The sequence below is a fragment of the Heptranchias perlo genome, chromosome 6, assembly GCF_035084215.1.
Source record: "Heptranchias perlo isolate sHepPer1 chromosome 6, sHepPer1.hap1, whole genome shotgun sequence".
Classification (NCBI taxonomy): Eukaryota; Metazoa; Chordata; class Chondrichthyes; order Hexanchiformes; family Hexanchidae; genus Heptranchias; species Heptranchias perlo.
Genome location: NC_090330.1, coordinates 68989563 through 69006290, shown reverse-complemented (window position 1 = coordinate 69006290; position 16728 = coordinate 68989563). Strand labels below are relative to the sequence as shown.

The window sequence follows — 16728 nt, the reverse complement described above, 5'->3', positions numbered from 1 at the left end:
CTTACGGTCCGGATTTATGTATTTGCACATGTTCCTCGTCAATTGCGCAGAGCAGCACTAAGGTACTCAGTGCAATCCTGCAGGACTCCTCGCCTCTAAGGCTGCAGCAAAGCGTTAAATGTATCTCGGAATACATTCCCTAACGGCGATAAATGTGCTGAATCGTCGCCGCTTGACACGGAGCAAAAATCTTAATGATTGAATGAAGCAATAATCTGAAGTGGCACTTTTTGTATATGTTTAGCTCTTCGAAACTTCACTCTCAAGGGTCTTATGAAATTAACGGATCGCAGTTCATTTGGCTAAAACCACAACATCTTTTAAACTATCCTGATTTAATGTAAGTCGATGTGGTGTTGTTGTGAAGCAGCATTAAGTTGGCTATCTGTGTGTGTGTGTGTGTCTGTCTCTCCCATTCTTCCCTCCCCTCTCCCACTCCCTCCTTCCTCTCTAAGAACACGCAGCCGAATGTGCCAGGATGGAAAGATCTCAGAGCTGGAGATGACGCAAACCATCGTTCTCCTCAGCCCCCCACCCCCCCAAAAAAATGTGTTTCTGGGCGAAGATGGCCGCAACTTAACATCCAAACGAGAGGACTGTGGCGCTCCAAACGCCAGAGCTAGCGACATTTCGCCGGGATCAGGAGAAATAGTTGAACTTTTTTCTCTACGCGCATTTAGTGAATTCACTGATCAGATGCTCCTGAGGTTGAATGTGTGAGGCTGGTGTGATCTGAATCTTGCAGAGAGAGGAGAGCAGGAGAGAGGAGCTCATCGTCGTCAGGAGCATGTTGTCACCGAGAAGTAGGTTTTCCTCCAGAGAGTCATGGAGAAGTCTGATATGACACTGCCTGCTTTCATCTGCTTGCTTCCACGGATTGGATGGCAACAGTTGACCATTTGTTGAGAGTGAGAGCCAGATCCAAACTAAGCAAACGTCCAAGAGAATAACAATCACACAGAGCCAGAAAGAAAATCCCGGTCAATGTATATTGGGGCAAAGGAGCACTCATTGTGGAGTCGGCCGGAGCTGCACTTTCCCACAATATGACCAAGGGCGCTTGGATGTGTCGGCAGCAAGATGACGGATTAAAAATCTGGTATGTTCCCCGACAGAACGACAAACCCTGCACGGATTCAGAACGGGCCCAGAAATGGCGACTGTCTTTAGCATCTCTCTTGTTTTTCACGGTCCTGCTATCTGATCACCTGTGGCTGTGTGCAGAGGCGAATCTGACTCGGACCAGGGACCAGGAGCAGGGCACGTTGGCAGACATGGGCGAGGACCCCTCGGCAGCAAATCATGTACTTTCCCCCGCATCCCTCAGACGTGGACAGCCAAGGAACACCATCAGCACTGGTAAACATGCTATTTTTATAGGTAATACTACGGCCAGACCTATGTGGCAACTAGAAACGTGTTACCCACATTGTCTATCTGACCAGTGTTTTAGTGTTGAGGATGCTGAGTCTGTCTGTGGAAGCGTGCGTGAGGAAGCGAGCGATCGGTCCTCGCCGCTATCTTTCAGCAATTTCCACCTTTCCTTTTGTGAATCTTACACCCTTTCGGAACTGTTTGCCGGGATGTCTACACTAGAGGGCTTGAATTGCGACCTGAAGGTAGCGATGGATGGCGATGCCACGGTTTGCGTTCAATGCGTTGAGACTTATCAACGGTTAGACCAGCACGCCCAGGAGAAATACGAAGACTTCCAGAGCTTGTTTGAGAAGTATTTGCAATCGGGGGAATACTCCGTGAAAAGTTGCATCGATGACTGCAAGGTAAGAGTGTTGACTTTCTTTATTTTATTTGTTGATTGGCACCGTTGGAAATGCGAGAGTTGGAGAATCTTGCTGTTGGCATGGCGACGGATGTTTGTTGGTGGCAAGTGTGCACCGGGATTCCTCGGGAACTGTGTTGTTTGGAATATGTGATGATGTGCAGGGGAAAAGATTGCTTCCAAATGGATTGTGGCTGAGCGGTCTGGGCGGAGAATGGTGCTGGTGATTTTGCGCAGTGATAAAGTGCGGACAAGCAGCGCATGTAAATGACAGTGGAACTGGCTAAACATCTGGAATCCGCTTGGACCTCACCAGCGGTGTGTTCCCATTGAGCCGCTGTCGCGATTACTTTGGTGGGGAAGGGTCTAACGAGAAAGTGGCACGTGTGGAGGAGAGGGGACCTGTGCCCAAATATTTGGTTAAGTCTGACCAGTTACCAGATCTGCAGTCAATATATTTATTCAAAGCATTAAGGAGTGCTTCCCGGCTGTCTGCCACACAACTGACGCGCAGTGGCTGCAGATCGCAACTGTGCCCTTTGTAACTAGAATCCGAGAATGTCTTAAAAGAATGCCTAAGGTGCAACTCAGATACTTTCGCAAAATGGAGTTTAGAATCCCCGAAGGATAAAAAACATGTCAGTTGTTAATAAATAAACAACTCGTGCTGCCAATTCTTTTAAGCCCCCCTCCCTTCTATTGGGCTTATGATGTCTCTTCTCAAGAGTACTTATGCGAATATATTGTAGAAATGCAAATTGGAGGGAAAACAGCGAATAACAATTGTACGTTTCTTCATTTTTGTTTTATTTGTGCCTAACAGTTTAGATGCTAATACATTGTTGGATAATTTAAGGGCAAGAAATGTGATAGATCAACGGTGGTACAGGAGCCTCTACAGTCCAGCATTGATGGTAGAATTTCAATAAGGCTCATTGTTATTCCTTGCACATCTTCACATGCAGCCCAGAGGGATCTTAAGCGCTTAAGTCCGACTGTACACGATTTAAGCCCCAACAGTACAAACTTTCTCAGCACACTCGGCGTGTGCTCAGGGAACAGAATACACTGCACATCCGATTTGCATCCAACACTCTTTCTCAACAAATAGCTGAAGTAAACCTTACCAATATTAATATTGATTGAGACATCAGCTGCCAACAGGGAAAGTGGGGAGGGAAAACAGTTGTGCGTATCTCAAAAATATTTAAACAGAAAAGGAGGAAAGGACTGAGGGAGAATGGGGAGGTCCAGAGATGACGGGGACAAGACGACGAGGGAGAGAAAGTGAGGCATAAATGGGGAAGACATAGAGAGGGGCAGGTAAAGGCCAATGAGAGAGGAAATAAGGGAATGTGAGAGACATGGGCGGGGAGGGGGGGAGAGAATCACATTCCCATACATCTGTGTAATTAAACCGAAAATGCAACTTGAAGTCTGCAGTTGAGGTGTCTGCACGTCGAAACAACGCCAGTCGCTCTCCAAGGTGCTGAAACAGTGCATGCAGATCGAGGAACAGATGACATGGGAATATTGGGCATCTTTCCAGTAAAATCTCTAGATTGGATACTATCTTATTGATTTCCAAACATAATTCATTTTACTGCTGTCTTTAAACCTAGCAATGTGAAATAATTTTACATATCAGCTTGAATGAGATTTTGGTGGTGAAAGGTATATTTAATAGGCTTGCCAATACTGGTCTTAATTCAAAATCAGCAAAATGCACACTACGCATCCCATACTTTCTAGATTATAGAAAGTTGCTAAAACTGTGCATTTTATATTCGTATTATTTTTCTGCACATCCTAAGGACTTAATTTTAAAATTTGTTGTCAGGATGTCTTTCAATGTATTCCAAACTTGTAAAGCAGATTACATTATGTCAGCAAATGTATGGATATCTTATGTAGAAAGGTCGAATTATATATACTCCACAAATCAATAGCTTAATTTTACCTGTGGTACAAAGCAACAGTCTGAAAAATATCAACATTTGAGTAGTTATTGCTCCTTTACTGTGGATAACATGTAGAGGAATGGGATTTCGGGATGCATTACAAAGGTCAATAATGTCGTGAGACAATGCATGATTAGCTTTCGTTCATGCACATGGAAGGTCCCAAATAAACATAGACCACGGATATTTTTAGAATTACTTCCTGAATGGCTTTATTCTATATAATGTGCATGGCATGCCTTGTTTTCATCAATATGGTTGCTGTTTTGTTGGTAAAAACACTGAAGGTAAAGCAATTAACAATTAAAGACATTTGATGTATGATATATAGATGGTCGCATTTTAGACTTATGTACAGAACATGCAAGAAAAGCAACGTTATTTTTCTTCCAGAAATAGGGAGGTACTTAGTATTTTGTGCATACACTAGATTCCTTTTTTTGTCCTTTTTTCATTTGCTGTTACACAAAATGTCAATGAGCACAAATCAATAGCAAGGTCTTACTCCAACACGATGATGATTTGCTCGCAGAAATGTGTAAGATGAATCATTTTTCAAACAAAGCACAGTGAACTATACCCTCTGAGCCAGTGACTGTTATTGCTACTTTAGGGAGATTTGGTGACATTATAGAGAACTCTGTACACTTGTTTGGATCTGAGTGGTGTAACAAGAAAAAGATATGAACTATATGTGCATGAAATGTTTCTGTTAAACAAGTTACAACAGGTTGGTAATAATAAAAAAAATGATAACAGGTGTAGGGACAAAAGATTTTATACTTTATTTTTATCCCTACATGATTGAAATTTTGTTTAATTTAGTGGGATCTTTGACCTAATAAGAAGCTCCAAACTTTAACCATGGCTTTATAATAAAAAAGGATCATTTATTACAGACCAAAAATACAGACCTAAAATCAAACAATATCTACAGCCCATACATGATTGGGAGCTAAGGATGTGCAAGATATTTAGAATTGCTTTAACAAGAAAAAAGAAAACATTCTGACTCCAAAATGCACACCCTTATTATAGAAAAAGGCCTGTAATATAGTATCCACTTAAAAGAAAGTTTTACTTATACCTAGGGTTAGCTCATGCTTTGAGATCTGTTAAGGCCTTATAGACATCTTGGTGCCCACAGGTAATGGAGTAGCACATGTTCTGTCTTCAGGATCAGGACAGCCATGGAGGAGGGATGCTGGAAGAAGCAGTGAGCAAGCTTCCTCCACATTTTTATCGTCCCCTTCATTGGGACCATAACTTTGGGGCGATTACTTACCACCGATGGAATCCAGCTCAGGAATTGATCGACACTCCCTTCTTCCTTGTCTTCAATGTGGCTCAGTTATGCAGGTTTCCATGGAGATCAGTCATTCTTTTGCATCAACCGTGAAGTGTGACTCAGCAGTCCTTTTTACTTCAGGCAGTTCCGAGCCAGTTTTATTTTTCCCTTTTGATACAAAACTTTCTTTTTATATATATATATATATATATATATATATATTTACTGCACAGGCTAAATATTCTGTATGTATGTGACACTAGAACACTGAGACATCATTAGGCATGTCAGTAAACATGTATTGTTTATGGACACTGGACTCATGGGATCAACTTTTAATTTTCATAGCTGTACAAATGCATTAGTTTAATTTTCTGCCATTATAATAAGTTATCTGACAGCTGCTTTGTGGTATTGTAAAGAATTTTAGCCCTGTGAGTCTGTTTCTACATAGCTAAAATACTTCTACCTACATCTTGCACTTATTTTTATGTTGACGTTGTAATATGCAAATAATTCATGTTGCAGAGCATAAAATGTAGAGAACCAAGATCAAAATTTGAAAGGTAACTGTTGGAACTTCAAAAGCAGCCTGCAATGACTTGCCTTTCTTCCACCACACTCCCAGGCCGTAGGAACCTTCATTTCTTTGCAGATATTCCATGCATGCCTCCTCCTCTGCTGTTCTGCAATAACCATTTATACCTCCTCTGGAGCCACCTTTTGCTTCTCTACTTGTTTCATTATCAGCTTAGAGAAGAATAAAACATTAAGGGCTGAGTTTTCAACCATTCTGCCCACCAGAAGCAGGGTGGTAGTGCCCTAAAAATGATGGGCAATGACCTACCGCCCCGTTGCCGCAGTCACTGTGGTCATAGCAATATCACCAAGGTTTATCACTGTGTGGCCAGAGTGGCCCCCGAAGTTAGATGGTAGGCCCACTTAAAATAGAAATTGGGGCCTACATCAATAGGCCCACAATTGCCATTTTTGGACTGAACTTTCCGGAGTGTGCATTGTGCAGGCTGTGCCCAGCATCAGTTCAATAGGATCCCGAAGGTAAGTTCCTCTTTATTTTTGTGGGATGGGTAGAAGCAGGAGTGCTTCTCCAGGCTTCACAGTACCAGCCTGGGCCACTGCTGCTCCATCTCCTCCCATCCAGAAAAATCCTCCCCCCCTCCCGCCCAACCAACAGACTTACCTTCTTCGTCTCAGATGTAGGCTGGGCCACAGTCCACTGTCCCAGTGCAAATGAGGTCTGGCCCTCAAAATGGATTGGACCTCCCGCCGGGACTATCAGGAGGCCGGCTGCCCCATTCCACTGGCCAGCCGCTCAAAGTCCACTCAGGAGGAAAATTTATCTCCAAGAGCTTTTGCTGAATTGTGGCAGTCTGTGGTGTTATTGGCATATGATTGGTCCTAATTAGACATGTTCAGCTAAGTGAGGCAGCTATAAATGTTTGAAGGAGGAAGTGTCAAGTGGTACAGTAGAAGGTACTTGTCATGCTTCGCCTTGGTACTAACTGACAGTAATGTTTACCTGTGAATTTCAGTATCTGATGGAAATGAATATTTAGTGAGCATTGAAAAGTTTGTTAAATGTTAATGTTACCGTTTGCAGTGGTTATTTGCACTTGATCACTGTAAACAGGCACTGTTGTTGCAATTGGTTGGGTATGAGAAACACATTGGGGATGAAATTGGACATGGGAAGGGACACAAAACGGGCGGAATCGCATCGGCCGCCCATTATACACCCTGCCCGATATTCAGTTACATTGACTTCAATATGATGGGCAGCAAATGCGATTCCGCCTGTTTGGTGTCCTCGCCCAAGTACAATTTCACCCCCATTATCTACTTCTGATTTTTGAACTGCCACATTAAATTGCAGTGTACAGGTTCCACATATGTATTTCCATATTGAGTAAATGTGAAGCTTTCAGTGTCATTAAGCATAATGATAGTTGTAGGACCATAATGGTTTCTGTATCTTTTCTGCAGGGGTCTCTGTATGAAAATAAGGATGTATTTTGCTAACATCAACATCATGAATGTTACACAAGTATGGGTTTTGCAAGTACAAAAATAACAGTGGACTATGCCAAAAAGTTTGATTCCAGAAGTGACTGACATCCCCCGTGTAACTGCTTGTTTTGTTCTTCTGTTGGTCATGCTGTTTCTGATTATAAGAAATTTCATGGAATATTCTGGATTACTCCATTGGTAACTTTGTTTTATGCCTCTAAAGAAAGGAAAGAAAGAACTAGCATTTATACAACGCTTTTCACAACCTCAGGATGTCTCAAAGTGCTTCACAGCCAGTGAAGTACTTTGGAAGTGTGCTCACTGTTGTAATGTAGGGAAACGCGACAGCTTATTTGCGCACAGCAAGGTCCTACAAACAGCAATGAAATAAACAACCAGATCACCTGCTTTTTAGTGATGTTGGTTGAGGGATGAATATTGGCTGAATACACAAGGGAGAATTCCCCTGCTCTTCTTCAAAGTAATGCCATAGGATCTTTTATGTCCGCCTGAGAGAGCAGACGGGGCCTCGGTTTAACGACTTTGGATATCTTGAGTAGTTCCATTTAAAAAAATACTTAGACATTTTGGGGTGAATTTTAACTGAGAGCAGAGAAGGGAGTGGGGTCAGGGGGGGAAGATTTCCGGGTGTGAAACCCGGAACGTAAGTGGGCGGGTCTGTGATCGCGACCTTAATGAGGCCTAACAATTGCACTTATGAGTTTTGCACCCAGCAGTCAGCCTGAATGACAGGCTGGCTGCCTGTCGGCAGTGAAAGGAGCTGTAAATCAGAGAGGGGGGCAGGAGGGAGAGAGAGATCATCGGGCTTGGAAAAAAATCGGAGGTTGGGGGATGTTGATGTCATTGGAAGGGGGTCAGTAAGCATCAGGGATTGGGAGGTTCAGCAAGCATTGGGGATCAGGGGGTTCAGCAAGCATCGGGTATCAGGGTGGTCAGCAAGCATCAGGGATCAGAGGAGGGGTCAGCCAGTGATGAAATCAGGGGGGGGGGGGTCCAGCCAGCAACAGCGATCAAGGGGTGGGGGAGGGGGTTCCAGCATCGGAGGGGAAGTCCATCATCGGGGGGGGGAGGGTGGAGTCTACCATCGGTGGAGGGGGATAGTTGGCTGATCACGGGGTTCCTGACAGCCAGGTGAGCTTGTTGGGCCTGGATGAAGTACTCATCCAGGCCCACAAGCAGTGCAATAAAGGCACTCAACCTCATGGATCCGGCCCTTCCTGCCTGCTTTCACCTGACATGAATGGGAAGCGATGGGAAATCCAACAGATAAGGTTAAATTTGTTTTAATTGTACAATACAGAAAATATTAAGTACTTCAAGTATCTCAATGAGGTGCATTGCCCTTTTAAGTGTCAGCCAGCTGGCTTTAAGTGAGGGCGGGACTTCCTAGTGTCTGCTCTCCACAGGCATACAAATCTGTCTGGGTTAAACCCAGAAGTAGACGTGTTGGAGCCGGGATGTGGTCCCGCTCCGAAAACTTATCATTTTCACTGCCCACCCGCCCCCAACCCACCTGTTCTTGGAGCTTAAAATTTACTCCTTTTTGTTTAGTTTGTTTGTTCATTTAAAGCATTTATTGCATAACAGGGTAATATCATTTTATTCGCTTCCTCACCTTCTTACCAAGCAGTTCTTAAAATCCCTGAAGGTTTCAGCTAAAACTATTTGGTGACAAGACTGAAAAATAGTACATTCCTGAAATCCTATGTCATCATTGAACTAGCTTACTGATAACTGTAAAATAACCTCACCTTTAGTACAGTAACATGCTAAATTATTTTGGTTTGATGACCGAGTACCTTTGAAAAGAGCAGAAAGCTTACATGACATTGCTAGGTTGTATTTACAACAACAATGACAACAACTTGCATTTATATAGCACCTTTAAAATAGTAAGATATCCCAAGGCACTTCACAGGAACATTATTAGACAAAAATTGACACCAAGACAAAGAAGGAAACATTAGGATAGGTCAAATTTAAGCACCCTGCTCTATTGTAAAAGTCCTCATTAAATATAATTATATGTATTTTTGGTATGCATTCACTTTGAATTTGTTTTTTGGTGAATTACCTATTTGCCACTGGAATCCCACCTTGCTTTTATCTACTTTTGAAGGAAAACATTTATTGCTCATGAGTTATGCAGTTTTCATTTCTCATGCGATAACAATCATATATATGTTCCAGCATCCTACTGGGGTGTATAACTGGTGTTTTCATATTGGGAAATATCACACTCCAATTTGATGCAAAATTAATATCATAATATGACCTGCTCATCTCTCCTCAACTATATATATAAGTTGCCTATTTCAGTATGATATCTACAGCTTACTCTTTGGAATTAGAGTTCTGTTTCTTTTCCTGCAGCAACTAAGAGTAAATATTACAACATATTCTATTTTTTTTGTCTGTCTCTGGTGTCATGAAACTAAATATCCATACTAGTGTTATAACTTGTTCAAGATTGAAGTAATATTGGGGATGAGACAGTGCAGTGAATTTAATCCTAATGTGAATTTTCAGAAAAGTACTGAGTTGCATCTGGAGAGAGGCAGCTCATATGCTTGTAATAATATAAAATTGGAAATTATGTATTGCTTCAAATAACTGAAGAAGAAACTCTTCACAATTGTTTTAAAAGATTCACAGCTTATTAGGTTAATTCCATTTGGTATTATATATATATATATATATATATATGTATGTCCACACACACACACACACACTGACCAGTAGCCATAGAATGTGAAGTGTAGCGGACTGGATCTGAGTAATACAGCAGGCTGCGGCTTGCGCATTGGCTCTCAGGAGAAAACTCTGTGTAAATCTGCTTACATGCTTCCCCGGTGGCTATTTTTGACTGTTAGGAGTGAGCAGGCAACAGGGTCGGTTTTCTTAATATTAAAAAGACTCCATATTAACTTTATAAAGTAGCCATATCCAGCATAGGTACTTCTTAAACGGGCATCAGATAATCTGCTAGAGGGGAGACCTACACACCTTGGCAGTCAGAATAGGGCTTGATACCTGGGTTATAGTGCCACTGTTGCATACTAGAAACTGCTTTACATTAATGCAGAATGTTGGTGTTAATTACAGTCTCAATTAACTCAATAGGTGAATCAAGTTGTTTTTTTGTGACAAATTGTAACTATAGACCTTTGACATAATTGCATTAATAAATGCAGTGAATGCACTTTGTAAAGACATGAGCACTTTTCTCAATCTATAGTAAAAGTTGAATTGCTTAGGCTGTAAATCAATGAACTATCATGAAATTTAGTCTCTGTGGTTAAATATGGCAACAGTTCGTTGTATAATTGGTGTGAGATAGTTGCTTGAGTCTGAATTACAGATGCATCCAATTAAAATAATTAGTAACTGCAGGTATCAAAAATCTACTTGAGCAATTTTTAAACAAACAATCAAGAACTTTGGCTTTTTAAGTAGAATATCCCTAATTAAAAAGTGACAGTAAACTCTAAAGATAATTATCGTTGATGATGAAACTTACTTTTATTTTCTGATGTATTAAATACAGGTAGATAGTAAAGGTTGCTACCTCATTAGTTTTGCTTGGGAAAAATAAACTGTGACTCTTCCATACTGTATTGAGAAGAAACAAAGCATTCAGTGGATTCAAATCAGTTAAACTGTATTTTAACTTGCCGAAATCCACGTTAACGGGATGGTAACAGCCTCAAAATGGGGTCTGCAGACTTATCGTCCCGTTAATGCCTGTGTTATGCCGACAGACATTTTTTAAGGGGTCTACCACTGGGCGGCAGAAGTGCCCCCCCCCCTCCCCCCCGTTTCGGGTGGTAGGTTCCTTTTGATATGCAAATTTGGGTCCCATGACGTACATAGAACCCCGATCGGAAGTTTGGGTCGGAACCAGTTGGAGGTGCGCTCGGCACTCTCTGACCAGTTTCACTGGCGTTACTGCTGAGGCCCTGGCAAGGTAAGTTTTACATTATTTTTGTGGGGCCCAGAAGAACAGGAGTGCCGCTGGCCCCTCCATGATCATGACCCCCCCACCCCCGACGTACTCTTTGCCTGAATCCGGCGAGCTGCACAGGCGCTTCTTTATGGCGGGCAACTCACTGGTTTTATTTAAATGAGGCGCGAGCCTCAAAATGGCTTTGGTCTTTTCACTGGCAGAATGGGCAGGTAGCCAGGGCACTCTGCCGGTCAGCCGCTCAAATGTCAAAATCGACTCCCTATGTTTGCATCCGATAAATTCAGCGATCAAAGGGAACATAAATAATTCTATTTCAACTCTGACTAATACACTGGATACATGTGAGTGGTTACCAAAGCAGTAAGCTCATCAAAGATTTCAAATGAGTATATAGATCATGACCGCAATATTGAAGCAGAGCATACCCATCATCTGAAACACCCACCCAATTAAATTACTGTATTACTCCCATGCATCTCCGATTTATGATATGTACTGTAGGGTTGATGAGGAAAATATTTAATTTGTTGTGTTCTTCTGATATTCCGTTAATGACCGTTGCCAGCGAACATGCTCCACAAGGTTGATGTTCACACTGAAGGAGCATTGATCTGAAACAGTCGCTACATACTTATTGAGCAAATAGGCAATAACGCCTAGTTGGAATGGTTATGTTTCAGTGACATTGTGGCACAAACACTAAATAATGGAGGAAAAATCCATGGACACATGTTAGAAATCATGATTTTTTTCCCCATAATATGTGTTCTGAGTCATGATTAGATACTTTTAAAACTCTAATAAGGTGAATCTTTAAATTATGTTTTTGTTACCAAAATGTTCAGAACTGGGGGTAAACTTCCATTCCTGATGGTGTTCTTCCCTACAGTGGCATAATGAGAGAAGTCCCTACTAAAGAATGATTTTTAACTTGAATTAATGTGTTCTGATTAGCTGAACAGTAGTTCATGATTTATATCTACCTGAAGCCTTACTTTAAAGGATTAAGTCAAAGTATCCTTTGGGAATGGTTTGCATCTTGTTTTGTTTTATTATTATGATTAATTTGTTAAATATAATCATGAATACTGACTACAGAAAAAGAATATATCAGTGCATCTAATTTATTACTCTTTTTTTAAATTTTCTACGGTCTGAACTTATATTTTAAAATTATAGGATGTGTCATTAGGTTCCTGTTTCATAATCAGGCTTTGTACTTCATAAGTGACCTTAATGATTAGATTCCTGAGAAGAAATCATCTCATCGACTGCAGATCTTTGTGAAACTTCTTTTATTGATTTGCTCTCCCAAGAATAGCAGAAATGTTGTCCCTTTGGTAGTTGAAAGTGTTAAAAAGTGAGATTGTCTTACAACATTTAAAAGTATCAGAGGCAAATGTCCTTTAGATTAGCTCTTTGATTGTTGCAGGATCGTTCTCATTAGGCAGTAAGTAAGAATATATTTTAGAACGGCAGGAAAAGTCTATGAAAGATAGACTTGCATTTATATCGTGCCTTTCATGACCTCAAGATGTCCCAAAGTGCTTTACAGTCAATGAAGTACTTTTTGAAGTGTAGTCACTGTTGTAATGGAGGAAAAGTGGCAGCTAATTTGCGCACAGCAAGTCTCACAAACAGCAATGTGATAATCACTGGATAATCTGTGTCAGATATTGGTTGAGGGATAAACATTGACCAGGACACTGGTAAGAACTCTACTGTTCTTCTTCGCAATAGTGCCATGGGATCTTTTACATCCACTTGGTTTAGCTCCTCATCCGAAAGCCAGCACCTCTGATAGTGCAGCACTCCTTCTGTACTGCACTGGAGTGTCAGTCTAGATTTTGTGCTCCAGTCTCTGGAGTGGAACTTGAACCCACAACCTTCTAACTCAGAAAGCAAGAGTATGCCCACTAAGCCACGGCTGACACTGTGGAACTACTATCAGCCAAATATAGGCCAATGTTGCCAGATATATGCAATATATGAATCCTATTTACGTCTGTTAGGCATTAATCCTTATTGAATTCATGCTGTATGTTGGCGTCTATTTATAACAAGGCCCACTGTGGCTTTCTAAGGAGTTTTGTTTCATTTGTAAAACTCACTGAGAGCAACATGATCCATTGGTTGATTTTTGACTGTAAAAAAAATGCTATTTAAACAGTTTGACTTGGAGATCTTCTGGTCATTTCAAGTAGTGAGTTCCATTTTCATTGTTTCATAGTGGAAATGGCTTGAAGTGCTTATGACAATAACTAACAATGTAAGAATCACATTGTATTTCATGTCACTCCATATGTCTGACCAGTTTCAACAGCTTATAGAAAATCAGTCATCCAAATAAACTATAAATCCTGCACAAATGTTAAAGAGGAGCATTGATTGTACTTGCCATGTGAAGTATTTACCCTCTTATGTCTTGCAAATACACTTAATTTTAAAACTTATATCCTCCCAGGGGAGATTGGCAAACAGCAGATCTACAGCCTTGGGCAGGTCAACATTTTGCTTAACAGGAAGTGAAAAGATAATCTGATCGCGGGGGATCGGCATATGTCTGCCTGAAAATCCTGAATTACTGTGTCTCCATGCCAATCATACAATGCTCTTTATCTTTCAAATCAGAATTAGCTGACTTTTCTGTGTTCCCAGTAAAACACATTTGGGACTACTTTGAGCTTTTGGACCAATATTGGTTTTCTAAAAAAAAGAGAACTCTATTACATTTGATGAGAGCATCTCCCTGCTGATTTGTACAATTGGCATTATCTCAGCTCATGTATAACACCCACTGGATGTTAATAGAGCTGCAGGTTCGAAAGATAAATTGGGTACAACAAACCTTAACATATTAAATCTAATGTCCTATCATTGTTAATGCAGTATTCTGTTAATGACTCAAAATTAGTTTGCTACATCTCTAATACCCTTTCAAAGTCTAGCTGTACTCCTAGACAGAAACAATGATTTAAATACAGAAAACCTCATGCACGGCTGTGAATTTCTAAAAGCAAGTATATTAATGTATATTGGAGCGAAGAGAAATTCAGGTGTGGGAGGCTGATATTCAGCATCTTTTACAATGAATGGGCAACTTTGTACTTTTCAAGCAGTAAACTAATCATAGTTTACTTAATGATGGACTTTACGTCACATTGAATCTTAAAAAAATATATAAATAACTACTTGTATGACAGTTATAGACAAAACTGTATCTACTGGCAGCTGGATCAATTAGAAAAATTGCACTCTGGGTAACTTCGAGGTCAGAATTTTATTTATTGATGTCCCAATTTAATCCAAGTTAGCCCTAATGTTTGCTAGCAACCATCTCAGAATTCATAACTGACAGAGAGGCAGATTGTTGTGTCAGCCTCCTTTACCTTGAAACTTGCAACCAGAACCATTGCAGTGGATTTTTTAACCTTTAAAGGGTATGTCAGTTTATTCAATACCCGCAGATGTGCTTTGAGGTCACTTCCCTTTTAAAGCCATTCCTTTCTTTGCATTTCATCAACCATCTTGTGTGTACTTAAAAACTTCATATTGGTTTCAGATCCTGATTGTAGTCACGTTGTTTGTTTTTGGGAGAAAATTATATCACAAGATGGCTCCTGGGCTGGCAGCTCTTTACTGAGCTTCTTTGCTCTGCTTACTCTTTGCCATGCCTACGTAACCTGAGTTTCCCTGTGTCCGTTCCCGTGCGCAGTTTGACTGCCACTCTGGACCTGACCTCATTACCTCTATCTCCCTTTTTCCTTCTCTTCTCTTTACACTCCTTAAAATTCTTTGACCAAGCTTTTAGTCACCCGTCCTAATAGCTCCTTCTTTGTCTCGATGCCAATATTTGTCTGATTACTCTCCTGTGAAGCACCTTGGGACGTTTGAGTTGTTGCATTGAACAAGAGGGTCCCATGTTAAGCATGTATGGTTTGAACCATCTAACATTTTTTTTTCTTTCTTATTATTGGTTTAAGAGCATTCATGCAATCATAAATGAAAGCTAAATCCACAGGTGTAATTAACCAATTCTGTTGCAACTGCAACAGAAAACCTATCCACTGCTAACCCACCAACTCCCAAGAAAAAGCCACAGTTATGAAGGCCAACACCTCAAAAGACTAAATTTATTGCATGTTGATTTTTGGTCTGATCAGTATTATTCAGCTGAAGACCGACGAATGCCTATAATTAGTTACTACTTACTGTTATAATTCAAGTTGTAATGTGGAATAGACAATAGAAATAAAGGATTTGTTTCAACAGCATAAGAAGTTGCTCTTAAAGGAGCTCTTAACTGAGGGACTTTTCTCACTGCATGAATCACTGGAATGCTTACATTGAGCTCTTTCCAGAAGGAAAGGACTATTTTTTAGGAGCATTATAAATCTTGCCTCTTTTATATGTAGGTTACTGTAGTTCGACGTCAATGGCCTAGAAATTTAATAGCGTGTTAAAATGCATGTTGTGGGGCGATGTGGTAATAACTGCATGTTAGTAGTGCAGGCAGCATGTGAAATCCATGCTGCCTGCTAACCTTAATGATCTGTGTGTACAGCCAGTGCTACCTGCATTATTCATTGGCTGCACGCCTGTCGGGGGGCGATAGCGGGAGGAAGCCATGCTATTTAAAGGCAGCCAGCATCTCTTAAAGGGGAGGTAGATTGTGACTGCAAGAAGACCTGTGTATGACTATTGTGTGAAAGACTGAAATGGCTGAAGCTGGGAGAGAGCTGGCTGCACACACAGATCATTAAGGTTCTCGGATGATGCACTAAAGAGCATGGTGCAGGAAGTGGAGAGGAGGAGGAACTTACTTTATCCCCCAGGGGGCAGGAAGATGATTGTAAACAATTTTACAACACCAAGTTATAGTCCAGCAATTTTATTTTAAATTCACAAGCTTTCGGAGGCTTCCTCCTTCCTCAGGTAAACGTTGTTGGAAATGAAATCCTCGAAATGAAATCGCATTTATAAATTAAGATGAGGAAGCAACGAGAGGAACTAGCCACTGAGGTGAATGCCTAGAACATTACTCCCAGGTCATAGATGCAGTCCCGCATGATGTTCCTTGATTTGACTAGAGTTGTCAAGGTAAGAGCACTGTTCAAATGCCTTCTCATCACAGCTGCATTTTTTGCAGCAATTACACCAATCCCCTCCCCCAACACAATGCACTGCTCCAACCAGTACAACACACTTCACAATAATCTTTACCTCATCCTAACACACTCAGCACTACTACAAGCTTCACAAGCTCAACTCACTTCTCACACATACAATGGCAGATATTCAACCATGACAGCCACATTCCCCAATAACCTCGCAAGACTCTCGCTAACACACTTCCCTCTTTCTTGCAGGAGAAGGTGGTGCATAACACCAGGCAACAGGCTGCCACTGGTGGGGGACCAGCACAACGATACACCCTGTCCCCCATTGAAGAGATCGTGCTGGCAGTGATGGGAAGGGGCAGAGTGGAGGGCATGGCCACTGACGACTCTGGAGGACGCACCGAGCAGGGTTTCTTTATGCCTAATTCTCCTTGTCTCTCCTGATTCTCCCTCATCTCACACACTGCATGACAAACTGCAGGTGCTTCCAACACATACTTCAACCGCTTTGCTCTCCCTCACACCACAACCTAACCCTTGTCTCTTTCTCATTTCAGCTCTTC

The 16728-nt window shown here is 41.3% G+C and overlaps 1 protein-coding gene across 1 annotated transcript in view; it reads left to right on the top strand.

Moving 5' to 3' along the window:
• The first annotated feature begins 1046 nt into the window (after positions 1 to 1046).
• LOC137323058 (NALCN channel auxiliary factor 1) overlaps positions 1047 to 16728 on the top strand; it is an 855562-nt gene continuing 839880 nt past the window's right edge. Inside the window, exon 1 of the mRNA XM_067986455.1 lies at positions 1047 to 1781. Coding sequence (XP_067842556.1) covers positions 1047 to 1781 — 735 coding nt within the window. The remainder of the gene's footprint in view (positions 1782 to 16728) is intronic.